This window comes from Gadus chalcogrammus, chromosome 17, assembly GCF_026213295.1.
Source record: "Gadus chalcogrammus isolate NIFS_2021 chromosome 17, NIFS_Gcha_1.0, whole genome shotgun sequence".
Taxonomy (NCBI): Eukaryota; Metazoa; Chordata; class Actinopteri; order Gadiformes; family Gadidae; genus Gadus; species Gadus chalcogrammus.
In genome coordinates this window covers 17,681,471-17,696,630 of record NC_079428.1, presented here as the reverse complement: position 1 = coordinate 17,696,630, position 15,160 = coordinate 17,681,471, and the positions used below count along the sequence as shown (strand labels likewise).

At 43.5% G+C, this 15,160-nt stretch overlaps 1 protein-coding gene and 1 long non-coding RNA gene across 5 annotated transcripts; both read right to left on the bottom strand.

Annotated features, from left to right (window-relative positions):
* Positions 1 to 2,727: 2,727 nt before the first annotated feature.
* LOC130369641 (uncharacterized) lies at positions 2,728 to 10,183 on the bottom strand. 4 transcript variants are annotated; one of them, XM_056575130.1, is made up of 7 exons: positions 9,292 to 10,183; positions 8,381 to 8,462; positions 6,867 to 6,930; positions 5,058 to 6,598; positions 4,467 to 4,960; positions 4,022 to 4,353; positions 2,728 to 3,905 (listed from the first exon to the last, which is right to left on the bottom strand). In XM_056575130.1, the coding sequence occupies exons 2-7, from the start codon at positions 8,417 to 8,419 to the stop codon at positions 3,325 to 3,327; spliced, it is 3,051 nt and encodes a 1,016-aa protein (XP_056431105.1). In that variant the 5' UTR covers positions 8,420 to 8,462; positions 9,292 to 10,183; the 3' UTR covers positions 2,728 to 3,324. The 4 variants fall into 4 exon arrangements, with proteins under 4 accessions (XP_056431105.1, XP_056431104.1, XP_056431106.1 ...); XM_056575129.1 differs by lacking the exon at positions 9,292 to 10,183 and having other exon boundaries at positions 8,381 to 9,281; XM_056575131.1 differs by lacking the exons at positions 2,728 to 3,905; positions 4,022 to 4,353; positions 4,467 to 4,960; ... (1 more) ...; positions 6,867 to 6,930; positions 9,292 to 10,183 and adding exons at positions 6,987 to 7,433; positions 8,038 to 8,104 and having other exon boundaries at positions 8,381 to 9,281.
* A 2,326-nt stretch (positions 10,184 to 12,509) lies between these two features.
* On the bottom strand, positions 12,510 to 14,164 carry LOC130369684 (uncharacterized). The gene is made up of 3 exons (XR_008892874.1): positions 13,148 to 14,164; positions 12,732 to 13,047; positions 12,510 to 12,638 (listed from the first exon to the last, which is right to left on the bottom strand). It is a non-coding gene; the product is annotated as an uncharacterized LOC130369684 (long non-coding RNA).
* Between the last annotated feature and the right edge of the window lie 996 nt (positions 14,165 to 15,160).

Here is a 15,160-nt window from a genome sequence, read left to right as displayed (position 1 = left end):
ATTTTATCTGCAGAATACAATTAGTCAGCATCATATTCAGACAGTTTATCCATACATGCCAAGAATTGATCCTTGGCCTGGACCAGTATATATTCTAGCACTGATAATTAAAAGTTAAACTGTGTTCTCCAGTCAGAGAGGATGTGTTTTGCTGTTTGTGGAGACCAATGTATATGATCATTCACGCTAGTTTTAAACATTTCCTCAGGTATGTTAGAAAGATGTGGATACTGCTCAATCCATGAGTTAATACAAGAGAGCACTCGTTTCTTATGGCTGGGAAGATGTTTTGAGAAAGAGATCAACGGCATAACTACGACAGCCTTTGGAAATCTTTCTTGTGCAACTTTAAAAATGTTTTCCAAATCTTTCTTTACCTGCTCTAATTTGTAGCCGTCTGCATGATTAATTCCAAATGAAAGAATTACTTTCAGGCCAGTATCTGTTTTCTCTGTTTTCTTCAACATGTGCAAGGCATGGCTAAATTTGGCACCTGGATAAGAATCTATCTGTACTCTCTCATCATTACATTTTGGTAGCTTTGACATAGCTTTTGACATTGGTAGCTCCAATGATCAATACTGGTCTCTGGATGCTTAGCTTCCAATTTCCAAATTTGTCATTGAAATGCTCATGTCTTGTAAACAAGGCTTTATCTCTATACAATTTCTCAAATTTCTCCTGAATCATCACTTTAGCTCTGTCTGCCGCATCAATGCAGTTCAACCAACTCTTGACTCACCCACTTCACTGCCATAGTCCAAGCCTCCTCCCAGTTTTTGGTATCGCCACTGAACTGGTTTCACTCGAAAAAATTATGCAAAACTGCATTGCAGTCCTACAGTTGCTCTGTGTGTGAATGAAATGCATCCATTTATGTACAGACACAATTATTATCTTTTCCAGACCTTGGGGAATGTGTGATTGAAATGATGAATCAAAATGTGAAGTGCAAATGTTAATAAAATATCTTGAAAGTGTATCTCTGTCTTTGGAAAAAAAGGGAAAAAGTCTGCAAGTGTGTTGAAGTTTACCAAAATGAGAGAAACCTCAGCAGTCCTCTAGAATGAATAAGATTTCTAATTGATATATCTCTAAAGATAAGAAACAGGATATCACCACAGAACCTCAATTTAAGTTACACAAGCTAGAACAAGTTGCAAAACAGCTACACAACAAAAACAAAAATCAGCACTAAAAAACACATGAAACACTCTGGAGCCCTGGGAAGACTTCCAGGCCGTTGGCGACCAACCGCACCACTCAGTCCGATTAGGGCACCCGTTTCGGCCTCAGACGCGACGTTGTCCCGCTGTTCTGGAGCCCTGGGGACACTTCCAGACCGTTGGCGACCAACCGCACCACTCAGTCCGTTTAGGGGACCCGTTTCGGAGTCAGACGCCACGTTGTCCCGCTGCTCTGGAGCTCCGGGAAGACTTCCAGACAGTTGGCGAAAAAAAGACTGAAAAAAAACGCTCTGTTTTTGATTCATCCAGGCGCACACCGACTCGCGGCAACACTCAGTCCGACATGGCACACCGTCTCGGACTCAAACTCACAAAGTTAGCCTCCTCTGGAAGAAGTCAATTTCGCTTTTCGAGTTTTACAGTGAGCGGCCTGCTATTTTCCTTGTTTTCGGTTATTTTTCATTGTAGTTTTTAGCCTATTCTATCTAATTTCTTCCATTTAATTCATTTTCTGATGATTGTTTTAGAGCTTTCCTTCATTTATTTCGTTTTCTGGTGATTGTTTTAGGTGTTTCTTTCATTAATTTCGTTTTCTGGTGATTGTTTCAGCCTTTTCTCTTTCTTTCTGTCTGTTTTACAGTGACCCTTGTGGTCCAGGGCCCAGCTCCCCCGCACAATGCTTTGGGTGACGGGAGCCGAGCCACAACAGGTCCCATGCCACCCCAGACATCAACCGGAGCCCCCCTGACGAGGTCCTGGCCCTCCCGGACCGGGGCCAGGCACACAGGCACACACACACACACACACACACACACTCAATATACATCTATTCGAGAATAGGACACTGTCGTGGAAATATCAATCATAACTATAAATATACAATCACATACAAATTATATTAACCTTGTTTATATAATTATTACATTAGAAGGAACTGTATTCATTCTCCCTGTATCTTATAAACAAATCCCTCCCCTCTTAACTGAGAGAGGTTAAGTTAATTCGTATTCAAGTTCCCACTGGAGCCAGTAAATCTGGTTTTGTGACCAGGCCAATCGACTGACTTCTTTGTTGTGTAAACTATTTAGAGCCATGTCTTACAAACCTGCAGACATGTCCAATATGTTATCCACCCATTGTATTACAAATTGACTTAGGTCACTCACACTCCCTGTGCAGTGAAGCCCCACCTTTATTCATGAGCTGCTTTAGAAATTGTCAATGGACCATTCAAATTGGTTTCTCATCTTTGGGGAAGGGTTAGGGCTGGTTTCACTCGAAGAAATTATGCAAAAATGCATTGCAGTTCGACAGTTGCTCTCTGTGTGAATGAAATGCATCCATTTATGTAGACACAATTACTATCTTTTCCAGACCTTGGGGAATGTGTGATTGAAATGATTAATCAAAATGTGAAGTGCAAATGTTAATAAAATATCTTGAAAGTGTATCTGTCTTTGGAAAAAAGGCAATCTTGGAGAAAGTCTGCAAGTGTGTTGAAGTTTACCAAAATGAGAGAAACCTCAGCAGTCCTCTAGAATTAATAAGATTTTTAATTGATATATCTCTAAAGATACGAAAAAGGATATCACCACAGAACCTCAATTTAAGTTACACAAGCTAGAACAAGTTGCAAAACAGCTACACAACAAAAACAAAAATCAGCACTAAAAAACACATATGAAACATTTCACCAAAATGGGTCATTTCCCGCTTTTGGAGTCCTCATCCCTATCCTTTAAAGAGCCATCAGCACAAACAAACACACAGATGAAACATTTCACCAAACAGGGACATGTCATATGTGTCTCTGAAGGCTGATGCCCTCTAAGCTTTAGGAGTCACCCGCCGCCCCACCACCCCCCCAAAGGTCAAAGGCCACGCATCATATTCAGAAAGTTTATCCATACATGCCAAGAATTGATCCACTAAAAAACATATGAAACATCTCACCAAACGGGTCATGGTACGATTTTGGAGTCCTCATCCATATCCTTTAAAGAGCCATCAGCACAAACAAACACACAGATGAAACATTTCACCAACCAGGGACATGTCATATGTGTCTCTGAAGGCTGATGCCCTGCTAGAGCCAGTCAAGGTCCGACCCCTCATTGTTAAAAGATTTTTTGTTGACTCAATAGTCAAACAGAACTTCCTCACCCACTGGCAAGTCCTTGGTTGCAATGAAAAGGATCACATCCTTCATTTCTCCATGCTTGTCCACCACACAGTGCAGGGGCTTGATGTTCGAGTTCTTTTTGGAATGATTCACCAGCCTGCCAAATGTTCTCTTGTCAGGGTGGCAATGACACCTGTCTGAGTGGGCATCAATGCACATTGGCTGTCCTTTACTGTTCCGGAAAAAGAAGATATATCCAGTCTCCTTTCCAGTTGTGTTTTTGTGTATGTTCTCGCCCTCCTTTCCACTAACAACAGGCCCATGATAATCACATACAACCTGGCCTTTCTTAAAAGTGCGGGTTGTAATGATCCCATCGCCCTTCTCTTCAAACTGTGTGATGTGCAGTCCTTTCCAGTCTTGTGTTTTCACCAATGTCTGGATCCGTTTGTTGTCCATGATGCGGTCCTCAGATCCAGATGGTGCCCAGTTCTCCACAACCTCAGTGCTGATGTTGGCAGCCTTGCACTTCCATCCCTGCTTTTTGACCCATGTGTCGACACGCTCTTTCGTTGGCCTCCTCCGATTGAATTGTTCTGTCAAAATAAGTAACAAAAGTGTTGTTAGCTATGAACACAATAATTGAAAATGTCATTTCATGCAATCAGTTTTTCTTGAAAGTAATGTTAAATATGTGAAGTCAAATACTTACCACGGGTGTGTTTTACACGCATTTCTAATTGCTTTTGCGCCCAGTGCGTGTAAAGCTTCCGCTGATTGGCCTCCGAGGTGTCCCTGCGGATTCTCACTTTTGGGATTTGACCACTCAGTGTCACAGGGTGGTTTTCCAAGAGGGACTTGAATGCCTCGTGGAATTTGACTTTGTCATTTCCCTCAGGAATCCTCTCTAAATCGATCACTAGCTGTCTCAAGGAAGGCTGAGGGAGAGCACAATGGTCACCATGGCTGGAAGACTCCACTGACTGAGGGCTGGTCCCTTCTCCAAGAGCCTCTTGACGGGTCCCTTCTCCGGAAGGCCCAGCACTATATAAAAATAAAACACAATGAGATTATAAGAAAACCATGTGTGTGTCTACATATAGAATGTGGTGTGCTTGACTATGTTGGCATTATGTTGACAAATATGAAATGCTTACCTTGACTTCTTCTGCCTCTGTAATTTCTTCAGCAGACCAGCAGCTATCACAATGGATTCAAGAGATTTCATCCTGTAATGTCTGTCAGCTGTTGTGCCAGAATGGCCCAGGTAGTCAGAAACTGCTTTCTTCTGAGGGTCATCCAGGCGGTTAGCTGCTGTCTCAAATACCCTCCGTACAACCTGGCTGCTCACCTGGGGGACGTTGCACTTTTGCTGGAGCTTTATCAGATCACCAGCTGCATTGTTAATTGGCTTACCGCGGGAGGACACAAAGAAAAAATCATCTCCATCCTTCTCATCCTGCTCATCTCGCTTACGTTTCCTTTCGCCAGCAAGGAGCTGTGGCCGCACTTTGGTGTAATATTTCTCAAACCACGCCTCCTCCTTCTTGGACAGGACAATTGAGACCACAAAATGTGCAGCCGTCTTGTGGTCCTTTACAAAAACGATTGAATCATCATCTGCGTGTTTCCGTTCAAGCCATTCCTTGACCTGTAACAAAAAGAGGATATGCCATTGATTAGGAAATGTAAGGCTAAAATGTCAGGGTAAATGTATCAATAGAGCACAATAGAGCAGTAACACTCACCTTCATGCTCTGCACCACACATGGCTGTTGGCAGTGTCTTAGTATGACAATTGCCTCAAGATAGTATAGCACAAATATGCACTCAGTCCTACTCAGGGAGGAAGAAGAACTGTCATCAAGTTGATTCATGATTTTCACTAAGTCACCTTCACCTTTATCAAGAACAGCCAAGCATTCACGAGGTGTGGGTTGACTTTTGTCAAACGACAAGGCATGACTCATTTGCACAATTTCTTTGCTCGCTTGCTTAGAGAGGACACTCTGTGAAGAAGTTAAAAAACTCAAATATAATGTGCACTGCTTGTAGAGCTCCCCGTCATCCTGTCTCAAGCCGGTCCTTGTCAAGTGGAACTCCAAGAACCTTTTCAAGCACTTGATGTAATTTCCTGATGTTTGTGCCTTATACCCTGCCTTAGCCTGTTGACCCAGGAAGTCTCTGAGCTTCTCTCTGTCATTGACAAACTTCAAAGATGGTTCCGTAGGATCAGCAAAATACAGGTACCGGGAAACAGTGTCAACCTCCTGTTGGTACTTTGCATTTTCGTAATCATTCTTTAGGTAGTCGGCAAAGCGCTTGAGCAATGGATGATCTGCTGAATGCTTTTTCAAAATGCCTAAATCCTTCGCTTTCACCATTTTGTCTTTGGTATACGTTTTCTCTTGTCTACATTGAAAAAGCTCATTGCTGCCGCAAGATTCCACATCAGATGGCTCTGTTTCTCCGGGTGCCTCCCCAGGGCATTCAGAAAGGGTTTCGGTGACCAACCTTGGATTACCAATGGGCAGAGGAGGAGGGACTCCTGTCACAAACAAGTGATGGTATTTCAGCTCCTCAATCAATCCTTCGAGTGGATTTGGTGATGAGACGATTTGCTTCAGGACTGCATAACTAAAAGCCCGTCCATTCTTCAGGAGGTCACACACATCTTTCTTGGCCTTTTCAACCACCTCTAGGATCTGTGGTGGTGTCTTATCCTTCATGCAGACTCTGCGCAGGTGACAGGATAGAGACTCTTGGGTCCTCAAACAAACTGGACAGAGTAGATAGTGTCTATGTGCAGCTGCAGATTTCCTGGTGATTTTTCCAGAGTGATTCATCATGTGTCTATTCAGGGTTCCTTTCAGACTGAACCGCTTCGTGCATTGGTCACACTTATAGGGCTTCTCCCCAGAGTGAGTCCTCATGTGGACAATCATATTGGCATTGTTGGGAACAACCTTTCCACACAAGACACCGGGCCGGCCCTTGCGGCCGCCCTGATGCCCAGTCAGCTCCTCAAGGCGGACGAGCCGTACGCTGCAGTTCAGGCTCTTGGCCACGCTGTGGTCAGCAGACAGCGAGCTCAAGGCCTCCAGTTCTGATGCGGCAAAGAGGGTGTCATGGCCGTCCACCGCCAGAGGGCCCTCCCCTTGTCCGTAGACGCTCAGGATGCGCAGCTCCCCGCTGTGACCCGACATGTGGGAGGAGCCAGGGGCGTCCACACGCAGACTCTCCGAGGTGGCGCCGCGCTGCGTGCTGCAGTCTCTGATGTCATTGTCTTCTTCAGAGAGGTAAACAGAGAAAGAGAGAAAGTGATGCTTTTAATTAATCATTTTCACAAAAGGTATACAGTATGTACTTTGTACACACTTGTGTATTGGAAGAATTATATTTGGACATTCTTTCTAACTTCTATTTGTCGATTATGCATTTTCCATGTCGCCCTTTGGATGGTCAAGGGTTAAAGGCTCCTAATGAGAAGGCAGATTTGAGTACATTCTCAGTTGATCAAGGTTGTTTTCTTGCATAGATGCAATGTGTGTACTAACCTACGGCGGGCATGCCTCCACCAATATCGTCTTCAACCTTGATTGAAAAAGTGTCTGGGGTCTGCTGCTTTCCACATAAAGAAGGAAACACACACAAGACATTCTTTCATTTTCACAGAATAGATGTCGATCCCCACTACCGACAGATTAATAAGACGGGCATAATTGGCAGTGTAAAAACATCTACTGAATCATGAAGGTGTGTGCTTTCTATGGGTTTGTTTTAGAGTTATAACAAAGGAAGCCTCTCTTTTGGAGGGTGAATGAGAAGATTATTTCCAACCTGCACACTCAGCTCCTCACGGCAGACCAACCGCTCGGCGCGCTCCTGGCTCTTGGCCGCGCTGTGGTCCGCAGACAGCGAGTTCAGGGCCTCCACTTCTGACGCGGTGAAGAGGGTGTCATGGCCGTCCTCTGCCAGTGGGCCCTCCCCTTTTCCGTAGACGCTCAGAATCTTCAGTTCCTCACTGTGGCTGGACATGTGGGAGGAGCCAGGGGCGACCACACCCAGACTCTCTGAGGTGGCGCCGCGCTGAGTGCTACGGTCTCTGAAAGCATCACAGTCTTCTGCAGAGGGAGAAAAAAAGGAAAAATCAATTGTTTTGATACATTATTTGCATAAAGGGAGGCATTGTGTATTTGTACACGTGAAAGAAACTCTTTAAATGTATGCAACATTGACACAGAGGGTTTAAAATGTGTACTGCAGACACAGATTCACAGTTTTGGAGCGGGACGTCTCCTCCAGCACCCTCCTCCCTAGACTCAAAGCTCAAGTGGTTGGCCAGGTTAAGGACACTCAACGAACACCAGCGCAAAGTGATCTGAGCACCACATGACAAGCGAGGCAAGCACAATAATTATATTTGGACACTAAAAAGCAACAACGTGTCCTTCCCTCTAAGCTGATCAGCTGACATTCATGCATTATGAATTCAGTGATGTTTGAGAATGGTAAACCAGCTCATGTGGCATCCGTCTTGAAACCCTTCTGGGCTCTTGACTGATTCCATCTTTGAAATGCAACTCCCAAGTTTGACTCATGTTTTAGCAGGGCGCTGGTCATGATGCTTTTCCAAAGAGGACCAGGCTTTTTAGCGCAGGTAGAATCAAGTACATTCTCGGTTGATCAAGGTTGTTTTCTTGCATAGATGCAATGTGTATTACTAACCTACGGCGGGCAAGCCTCCACCAATATCCTCTTCAACCTTGATTGAAATGGTGTCGGGGGTCTGCTGCTTTCCACATAAAGAAGGAAACAAACACAAGACATATTCTTTCATTTTCACAGAATAGTTGTCAATCCCCACTACTGACAGATTAGGCGTTTTTACACTGCCAAGCTGGTTCGGTCGCGGCTTGGCACGCCCTACAATTTCAATGTCTTGCCTGCGTATTTATTTTTTTGGATTCAAGACCCTCGCATGCAAGAATGAGTTCACATCTGAATGTAGGCTAAAACGCGATTAACTATTTAAGTGCAAAAATGCCAACATATTCTTCTGTGTGCCTACAAGTATGCGTTTCCAGGTGTTCTGTCTGGCAGGCAACATCCCTTGAGAGAAGCTGCTGAATGGAAGCACTTGATGAGCTGGGCTGCGTAGAGACAACAAAGTAAAATAGGTACTCAATTTGTAACATTGTATATAGTCCATGTGCAAGTTGCAAAAAGATATAAGATAAACATGTTTAGTGAATTACATTAGCCTAATACTTAAAATTAGTTCTATGAAATGATATTACATCCTTGATTTGTTTACATATTTTATAGTTCATCTCATCAACTCAATACCATGACCTCAAGCTCTTCAGAAATCTGCTAATAACCCTTTGATTTGAATCCGGTGTTAAGAAGGGGAAACCATGCCTATAATAGTGCGTTTCAGGTACACTTTTAGCCCGTAAACAACCAGTTATAACTGGGAGTACAAGAGGGTAGAAGGGGGCGAAAACAAGGGTTGCCCCGAACGCACCATATGTATTTAGGATGAGTTTAACAGGTCAATCTCCTCATCAGTAAAACGCTAAAACTACTGCGGTCCAGTGGCCGGTAAAATACAGTTGTATTCGTTTGTTGTATGGTGAGCAGACATTGCATTCCCTTGGTATCCAAGCAGTAGAGATCATTGCCTGTAGCCCCTTTGTTGAATGGTGCCCATTCTCGTGTGATACCCCTTGCTTGCTGAGATGCACACTCGACTTACAGTGCGTGTATTAATAGGAATGAATGGGCGGCATGTTAGTCCACAGTGCTTTCTTTAATAGGTCCATGGTATTTACACACATAACTGATGCTATCTACCTTAACATTAGCGACAATAACTTGGCTGTTAGCTGTAGCGCTAATGCTAAAGCAACATTATAATGCTAACAAGGTAACCATATACAGTAAAGCAACACAATGATATGGCGTTAGTTAACTTACTTTTTCGAGGTTTGTAGCTGAGCCGAGGAGAGTTGGTACTGATCCAGACTTGATTTTCAGACGTTGAGCAAGTCCAGCTCTGTATTGGCCCAAGTTGAGGAAGCAGTCGTCAGTGAAATGTTTGGCGCTGCCGTGTTCTAGCAACGGGACGGCCATATGTTCCTGACCTCATCTGACTCCCGCGCTGGGTTTGTATCCAGTGGGCGTGGCCTATGACGTAATGGTTCCGGCTTCCTCATCCGTCTAAAGATGCTGCCAGAGCATGGACATAATAAAGGATGGACCACGGACTGGCCGCCCATTCATTCCTAAACAAACTGCTCAGTGGCGCAGGGTAGCATACAGGAGCGATTTGCTTCCGCGTTATGGGGCCAAGACACGTGGCCTAGTCCGTGACGTACCGGATGCAGAAATATAGAACGCATGCGTGCCCACTCCCCCACTCCGGTCCAACAACAATATAAAATGATACCGTAATGCACCTGTTCTTTGTCTTTGGATCTTTTGAATAAATGGATCAATACATGATGAATCACAATGATCGCAAGCAGAGGACCGTGAGAGTTATTGAGCAGCAGATGAACCAGTCCAAAAATCGGACACGTTAACGGAGCACTGAACTAGGCCCTCTCGGATGCCATTTGTTTCACTACGACTCCTTTCAGCTGCACACCCCTCTTCCCCAGCGAGATAACGGCTAATAAAACGCTTGAGGTGGCGTTTTGAAAAGAAAAAACTTAATTTTTTTTAGGACATGGCATGAAGGTAATTATGAGCCTTTGATTGATATCCAGACATTTTTTGCGGAGACACATTCCTGTTCCCCACTTGTATTGGAGTGAACGGAGATATCTACTTCTGGGTCTCATGATTTGAGGGACCCCTCCACAGCCAGCTTAAACAGCTGCAATACCAGGCTTGGCCGCTGAGCACTGGTGGATTGCGGAAGTATGCAGTGTTCCTGGGTTGCGACCAGGTTGCGACACTCTCTGATCTCGCCGGCAGGGTGGTCACGTGGTTCATGTAAGCCTGTATAGTTCAAAAACAGGCCGCGCTGCCGTGTTCTTCAATGGGACTGCCAGCAGCGATTGCAATATTGAAAGGTAAATATAAATTAAAAACGCAAGTACTTATCTGACCATTGTTGCATATTTGTAAACGTCAGTTTTACATTTGGAGTGGTAGGGTGACAACTGCAAGCTACTTAGATACGTTTTTAAGTTTGAGGTAAAGCTTCACGTTCGTGTAAGCATGGGTAGCACTAGGCTACTGACTTTAGTGGCATAACCTTACTACATCTGTTCTGAAATCAAAGTCGATTCAAGATGTTCATTTTAGCGCAACTGGACTATTAAATATAAATATTTTTAAATATTTATTCATGTTTATTTTTATTTATTTTTTCCCACAATGTCTTGTTTTTTAAACGATTTATGATGACTATATGCTCTGTAAGGTGACCTTGGGTGTCTTGAAAATGCGCCCCTTAATTAAATGTATTATTATTAAATGTTCTTGATTTTGCTTGTAATTCCGATTCACGTACCCGTGGTCAGAGAGTGTAGTTGCAATTTTTGTTAACGACTTATCTAATTTACTTCAACTAGCTATGAGCAATAGAAATCGGGGAGTCCGGAAAAAGTAATGACAAAGACTTTATTGTTACCCACAAAATAGGTACAACAGAGCCGAGCATGTGATTTTGCAAAAGACACACTGACTGGGGCTCCGATCCCAGTCCCTCTTATCCACCTCAACCGAGCTGTCATGCATGTTATACGACCGTCCTGGTATATGTTCAAAATGGCCTTACACGGTATGGAAAGTTAGCCTTACATTCCCTTACGTATGTGCTCATCTCCTGTAGTTAATGTAAATAATGGGAGGATGTCCGTAGCCTGGGCCCCAAAGTCTTTGGCGCCTTATTAGGCCATTGCTCTGGGTCCAGAGGTGGTTTCTCTACTTTTCCACTATTAATGTTTATGCCTTGGTATATAGGCCTGATAATACTCATAGTTAATACAAAAGTAATGGTTAATTTCTACCACAAGAGCGATTGAGAAAGCAGAGTAGCAACAGTCCATTTAGCATTTAGTTTCCAGGCAACTTATTCTGATGAGTCAGGAGCTGACCACACAACCATGCTACTTTAAGACTAAGCAGAACACAAAGTATCATATATTAAAGAACAAATGAAAGTATTTTTTTATTAAACATTGGGTCAGACAACAAGAATATGTGTGTGTGTCCAACTTGAAAAACAACAAAGTGAAGGAACAGGGATGAATATTGTATATATAAGTGTTGACAAGAGAGGAATACGGTGAGGAAAGGAGACAATTAAAAAAGCAATACAAGTAAAAATGGACCACTGGTTATAAAACCCAGCAGCAAATGCAGATTCCACTGCCTAACATCTGCACGCTGCAAAGGAGTAGGCACCAGGTAAAGCTGGAACCAGTGTTTGAGATGCCAGATATATCAGGCTGAGGTTTGTGGAACCAAAAACAAGTGGGAACAAGGACTAAGCACAGCAAAGCAAACATACAGTAAGTGAACAAGAACAGCAAAGTAGAGCCAGGGGGTATCAATGAATAAAACAATGTTAGTCATGTGTGCAACAAGAACAACAAATGTGTAAACAGGTGTGCGTGTATGTCTAACTTGTAAAACAAGAACAAAGTGAAGGAACAGGGAGGAACATTATAAGTTATTAATAAACAAAGAAAATACTCCACAAACATCAGGCTGAGGTTAAGGATAGTAAAGTGCATCAGGTCGAAAGGAAGGACAACAATCGCAGCAGTCGCCGCCGCCACCACCACCAACAGCCGTCGCCAGCACAAGCCGCCACCACTAGCAGCAGAAGGCGACACCACCATCATCGCCACCACCAGCCAGCTCAAGCAGCCATCGCCTCAAGCAGCAGCGACCTGCAGCAGCAGTGTTACCCGGCACCAGCCAGCTCAAGCCACCAGCAGCAGCAGCATCCACCTTCAGCAGCATCCACCTTCAGCATCCACCTTCAGCAGCAGCCACCATCAGCAGCATTCACCTTCAGCAGCATCCACCATCAGCATCCACCTTCAGCAGCATCCACCATCAGCAGCAGCCACCATCAGCATCCACCTTCAGCAGCATCCACCTTCAGCATCCACCATCAGCAGCCACCTTCAGCAGCAGCCACCATCAGCAGCAGCCACCATCAGCCACACACACATAACCGCTATGTCAGTGACACAATTAGGCATAGGCATTTTTTATTCTACAAATTCATATTATAGCTGTGAGAATTGTTCAGAAAAATCCCCTCCATAGTCGCCCTGGAGTCACAGGCCGACAGTCTCCTGCAAGAATCAGGGAAACCTATCAAAGGACATTCTGTCCAGAAATTAAACATTTAGAAGAATACGTGACACTTTGCTTTGATAGTTACATACCTCGGATTGGAGATTGATTGTCGGCGGCCCCTCCAAACTAATGTCTGTACCTTTAACTAAAAATAACAATTAATTTACACTTAATCATTTCACATTTGATTAGCAAGACCATTATTGATGTCCATTGCCAATAAATGAATACATACTCATTACAAACGCCTTGGAAGTCACGGCAGTGGGGTCAGAGGACACCCCCTCTTCCACTCCTACCATCATCGGCCGACCTTCGTTATTGGCGAGAGCCAGCTCCTCCGAAGTGGTGAAGGGCGGGGGAGCGGTCCTCCTCCCAGTCGTATTAACTTTTTTTTTTTATTTGCTGCAGGTAATCAACATGTGACTAAAGGTTGGAGCCTAGGCCAATGCAAATCATAGGCTAGATTCACCTGAAATTATTCAAATGGATGCTTACAACTTACCACGTTGAATATTATTTTAATATTTATTTTTGACTTGGCCCCATGTTCGTAGGAGCGTGCTGGCACCACATCTATGGGAGTAAAAGGCATGATGATGCATGATATTTTTTAGACAATATGCAGAATCTTTTCACTTCCGAATTAACACGGACGGCTATTTTTTGCCAGCCCTCTACCCTAGCCATATTATGGGCAACCGTGTTCCCCTTGACTGTGATTTGGACTTTGAATTCCTTGTAGGAATTCATAATAATACACCACGCACGCTCGATTCACTTTGCATAAGGGGGAGTCAATTGACGTGATAAACACACCTTTTATGTGAACGCGCATTGAACCTAAAGCGGAAAACCTGGTTTGACTAATTTAATCTAAAGAGTGTGTCGTGGAACCATTTAAAGGAGAAATCCGGTTTAAAATGGATCTTGGATATGTTTAAGATGATAACGAGATGGGATGTTCGTTTGGGAGCACAAAAGCGCATGTAAACGCATTCTTAAATAGGCTGTTTTTAGCCGATTCTACCAAAACGCTATAAACTGGGAACCATGAGGGCATCTTGTCATGGTAAAAAACGAAATCGTTATTTTAAACAACTTAAAAGGCTAGAAGTAGCCCGACGTCACTCACACACACATACGCAGACTGCCATTCACGCAGACACACACACACACACACACACACACACACGCCTCGTTATTGCGAATCAGACGTTCATGTTTTTTCCCCATCTATTTGAAAGTTAGGCTATTAAACATGTTGCATTCTATACGGCCTGATTATGTAATTAGTTAAGCTACATAGCCTAATAAGAATCCATGATAGGATCTTTGACGAAACCATAAAACTAGGTGAGGGTTTTTGCCTACCTGCAAGCATCCTCCAACTGCAATCTTTGGTTATTTATTTAGCGATACATTAGTAGTATTCTTTCGGTTCAAATCTGATCAGTATTCCAATTTTTTTTTTATTAAATGTAACATTAAGTTTATTGTTATACAAGTGTTGTTTAAATAAAATGCTTTTTAGATTAAAAAAAATTGTGGGATGTATCGAACCGTGGGCCAAAAATCTTGATACAAACCGAATCGGGAGTTGGTTTATTGTTACAGCCCTAATGTTTATGTAACATTGAGACAGAGGGTTTAAAATGTGTACTGCAGACAAAGATTCAGAGTTTTGGAGAGGGATGTCTCCTCCAGCACCCTCCCCCCTAGACTCAAAGCACAAGCAGGGGCTAGGTGGAGGACACTGAACGAACACCAGCGCAAAATGATCTGAGCACACAACATGCGAGACAAGCGCACTTATTCTATTTTGACGATAACAATGCTGTGTTCCAATATCCATACTATCCGTACTTACTAGCCTTAGTATGAGTACGTAGGGCGTTCCAATTCAGATCGGGCGAAAATAAGTGTACTGAAAGGACCCGGATGGTGTACTCAAAACGGTCAAATAGCGAAGTGTGGATCGATTTACACATTTAGATTTCGTACTCAACAACGGCAGCACTCTTAGCTACGTAGCGGAAGAGGGCGGAACCAGACTAAGCCAAAGTCTGCGCATTTTCCACATAGCCTGCATTAATGGAGTCATTTTGTAGTTTTTATAGATTTTCATAGCTGCTAGGCGTAAAGAGTTCACCGTTCAAAGCGGGATGTTTATTGCGAGGGAGGAGCCGCGGCCGAAGTCGTGATCGTAATTTCGAGTTAGTGCACCACGGAGCATTCGATTTGGAACAACACTGACATCTGAAAAATAAGCACTTAGTGAGTGAGGATAGTGTACTACGTTTAAGGGTACTCATGGAAGTATGGTTATTGGAACACAGCACAAGTGACAACGTGTCCTCCCCTGTAAGCTGATCAGTTAAAGAGATACTTCACCGGTGGGAATATGAAGGTTTTATGAATTAAATAATTCAATGTATTATGAATGTGAAAAAAAAATTGAAATCTGTTCATCCTAGCCTGAAAAAAGGCAGAAAGAGTGTTTTCATGGTCTCTCTGG

What these genes read in the sequence shown, in the direction of transcription:
- LOC130369641 (XM_056575129.1), bottom strand. Translation starts at nt 8,521, where the DNA reads ATGGACTATATACAATGTTACAAATTGAGTACCTATTTTACTTTGTTG. An exon ending in ACACCTGGAAACGCATACTT is followed by an intron (nt 6,931 to 8,380) that starts GTAGGCACACAG and finishes TGTGGAAAGCAG; the next exon opens with CAGACCCCAGACACTTTTTC. An exon ending in TGGAGGCATGCCCGCCGTAG is followed by an intron (nt 6,599 to 6,866) that starts GTTAGTACACAC and finishes ACCTCTCTGAAG; the next exon opens with AAGACAATGACATCAGAGAC.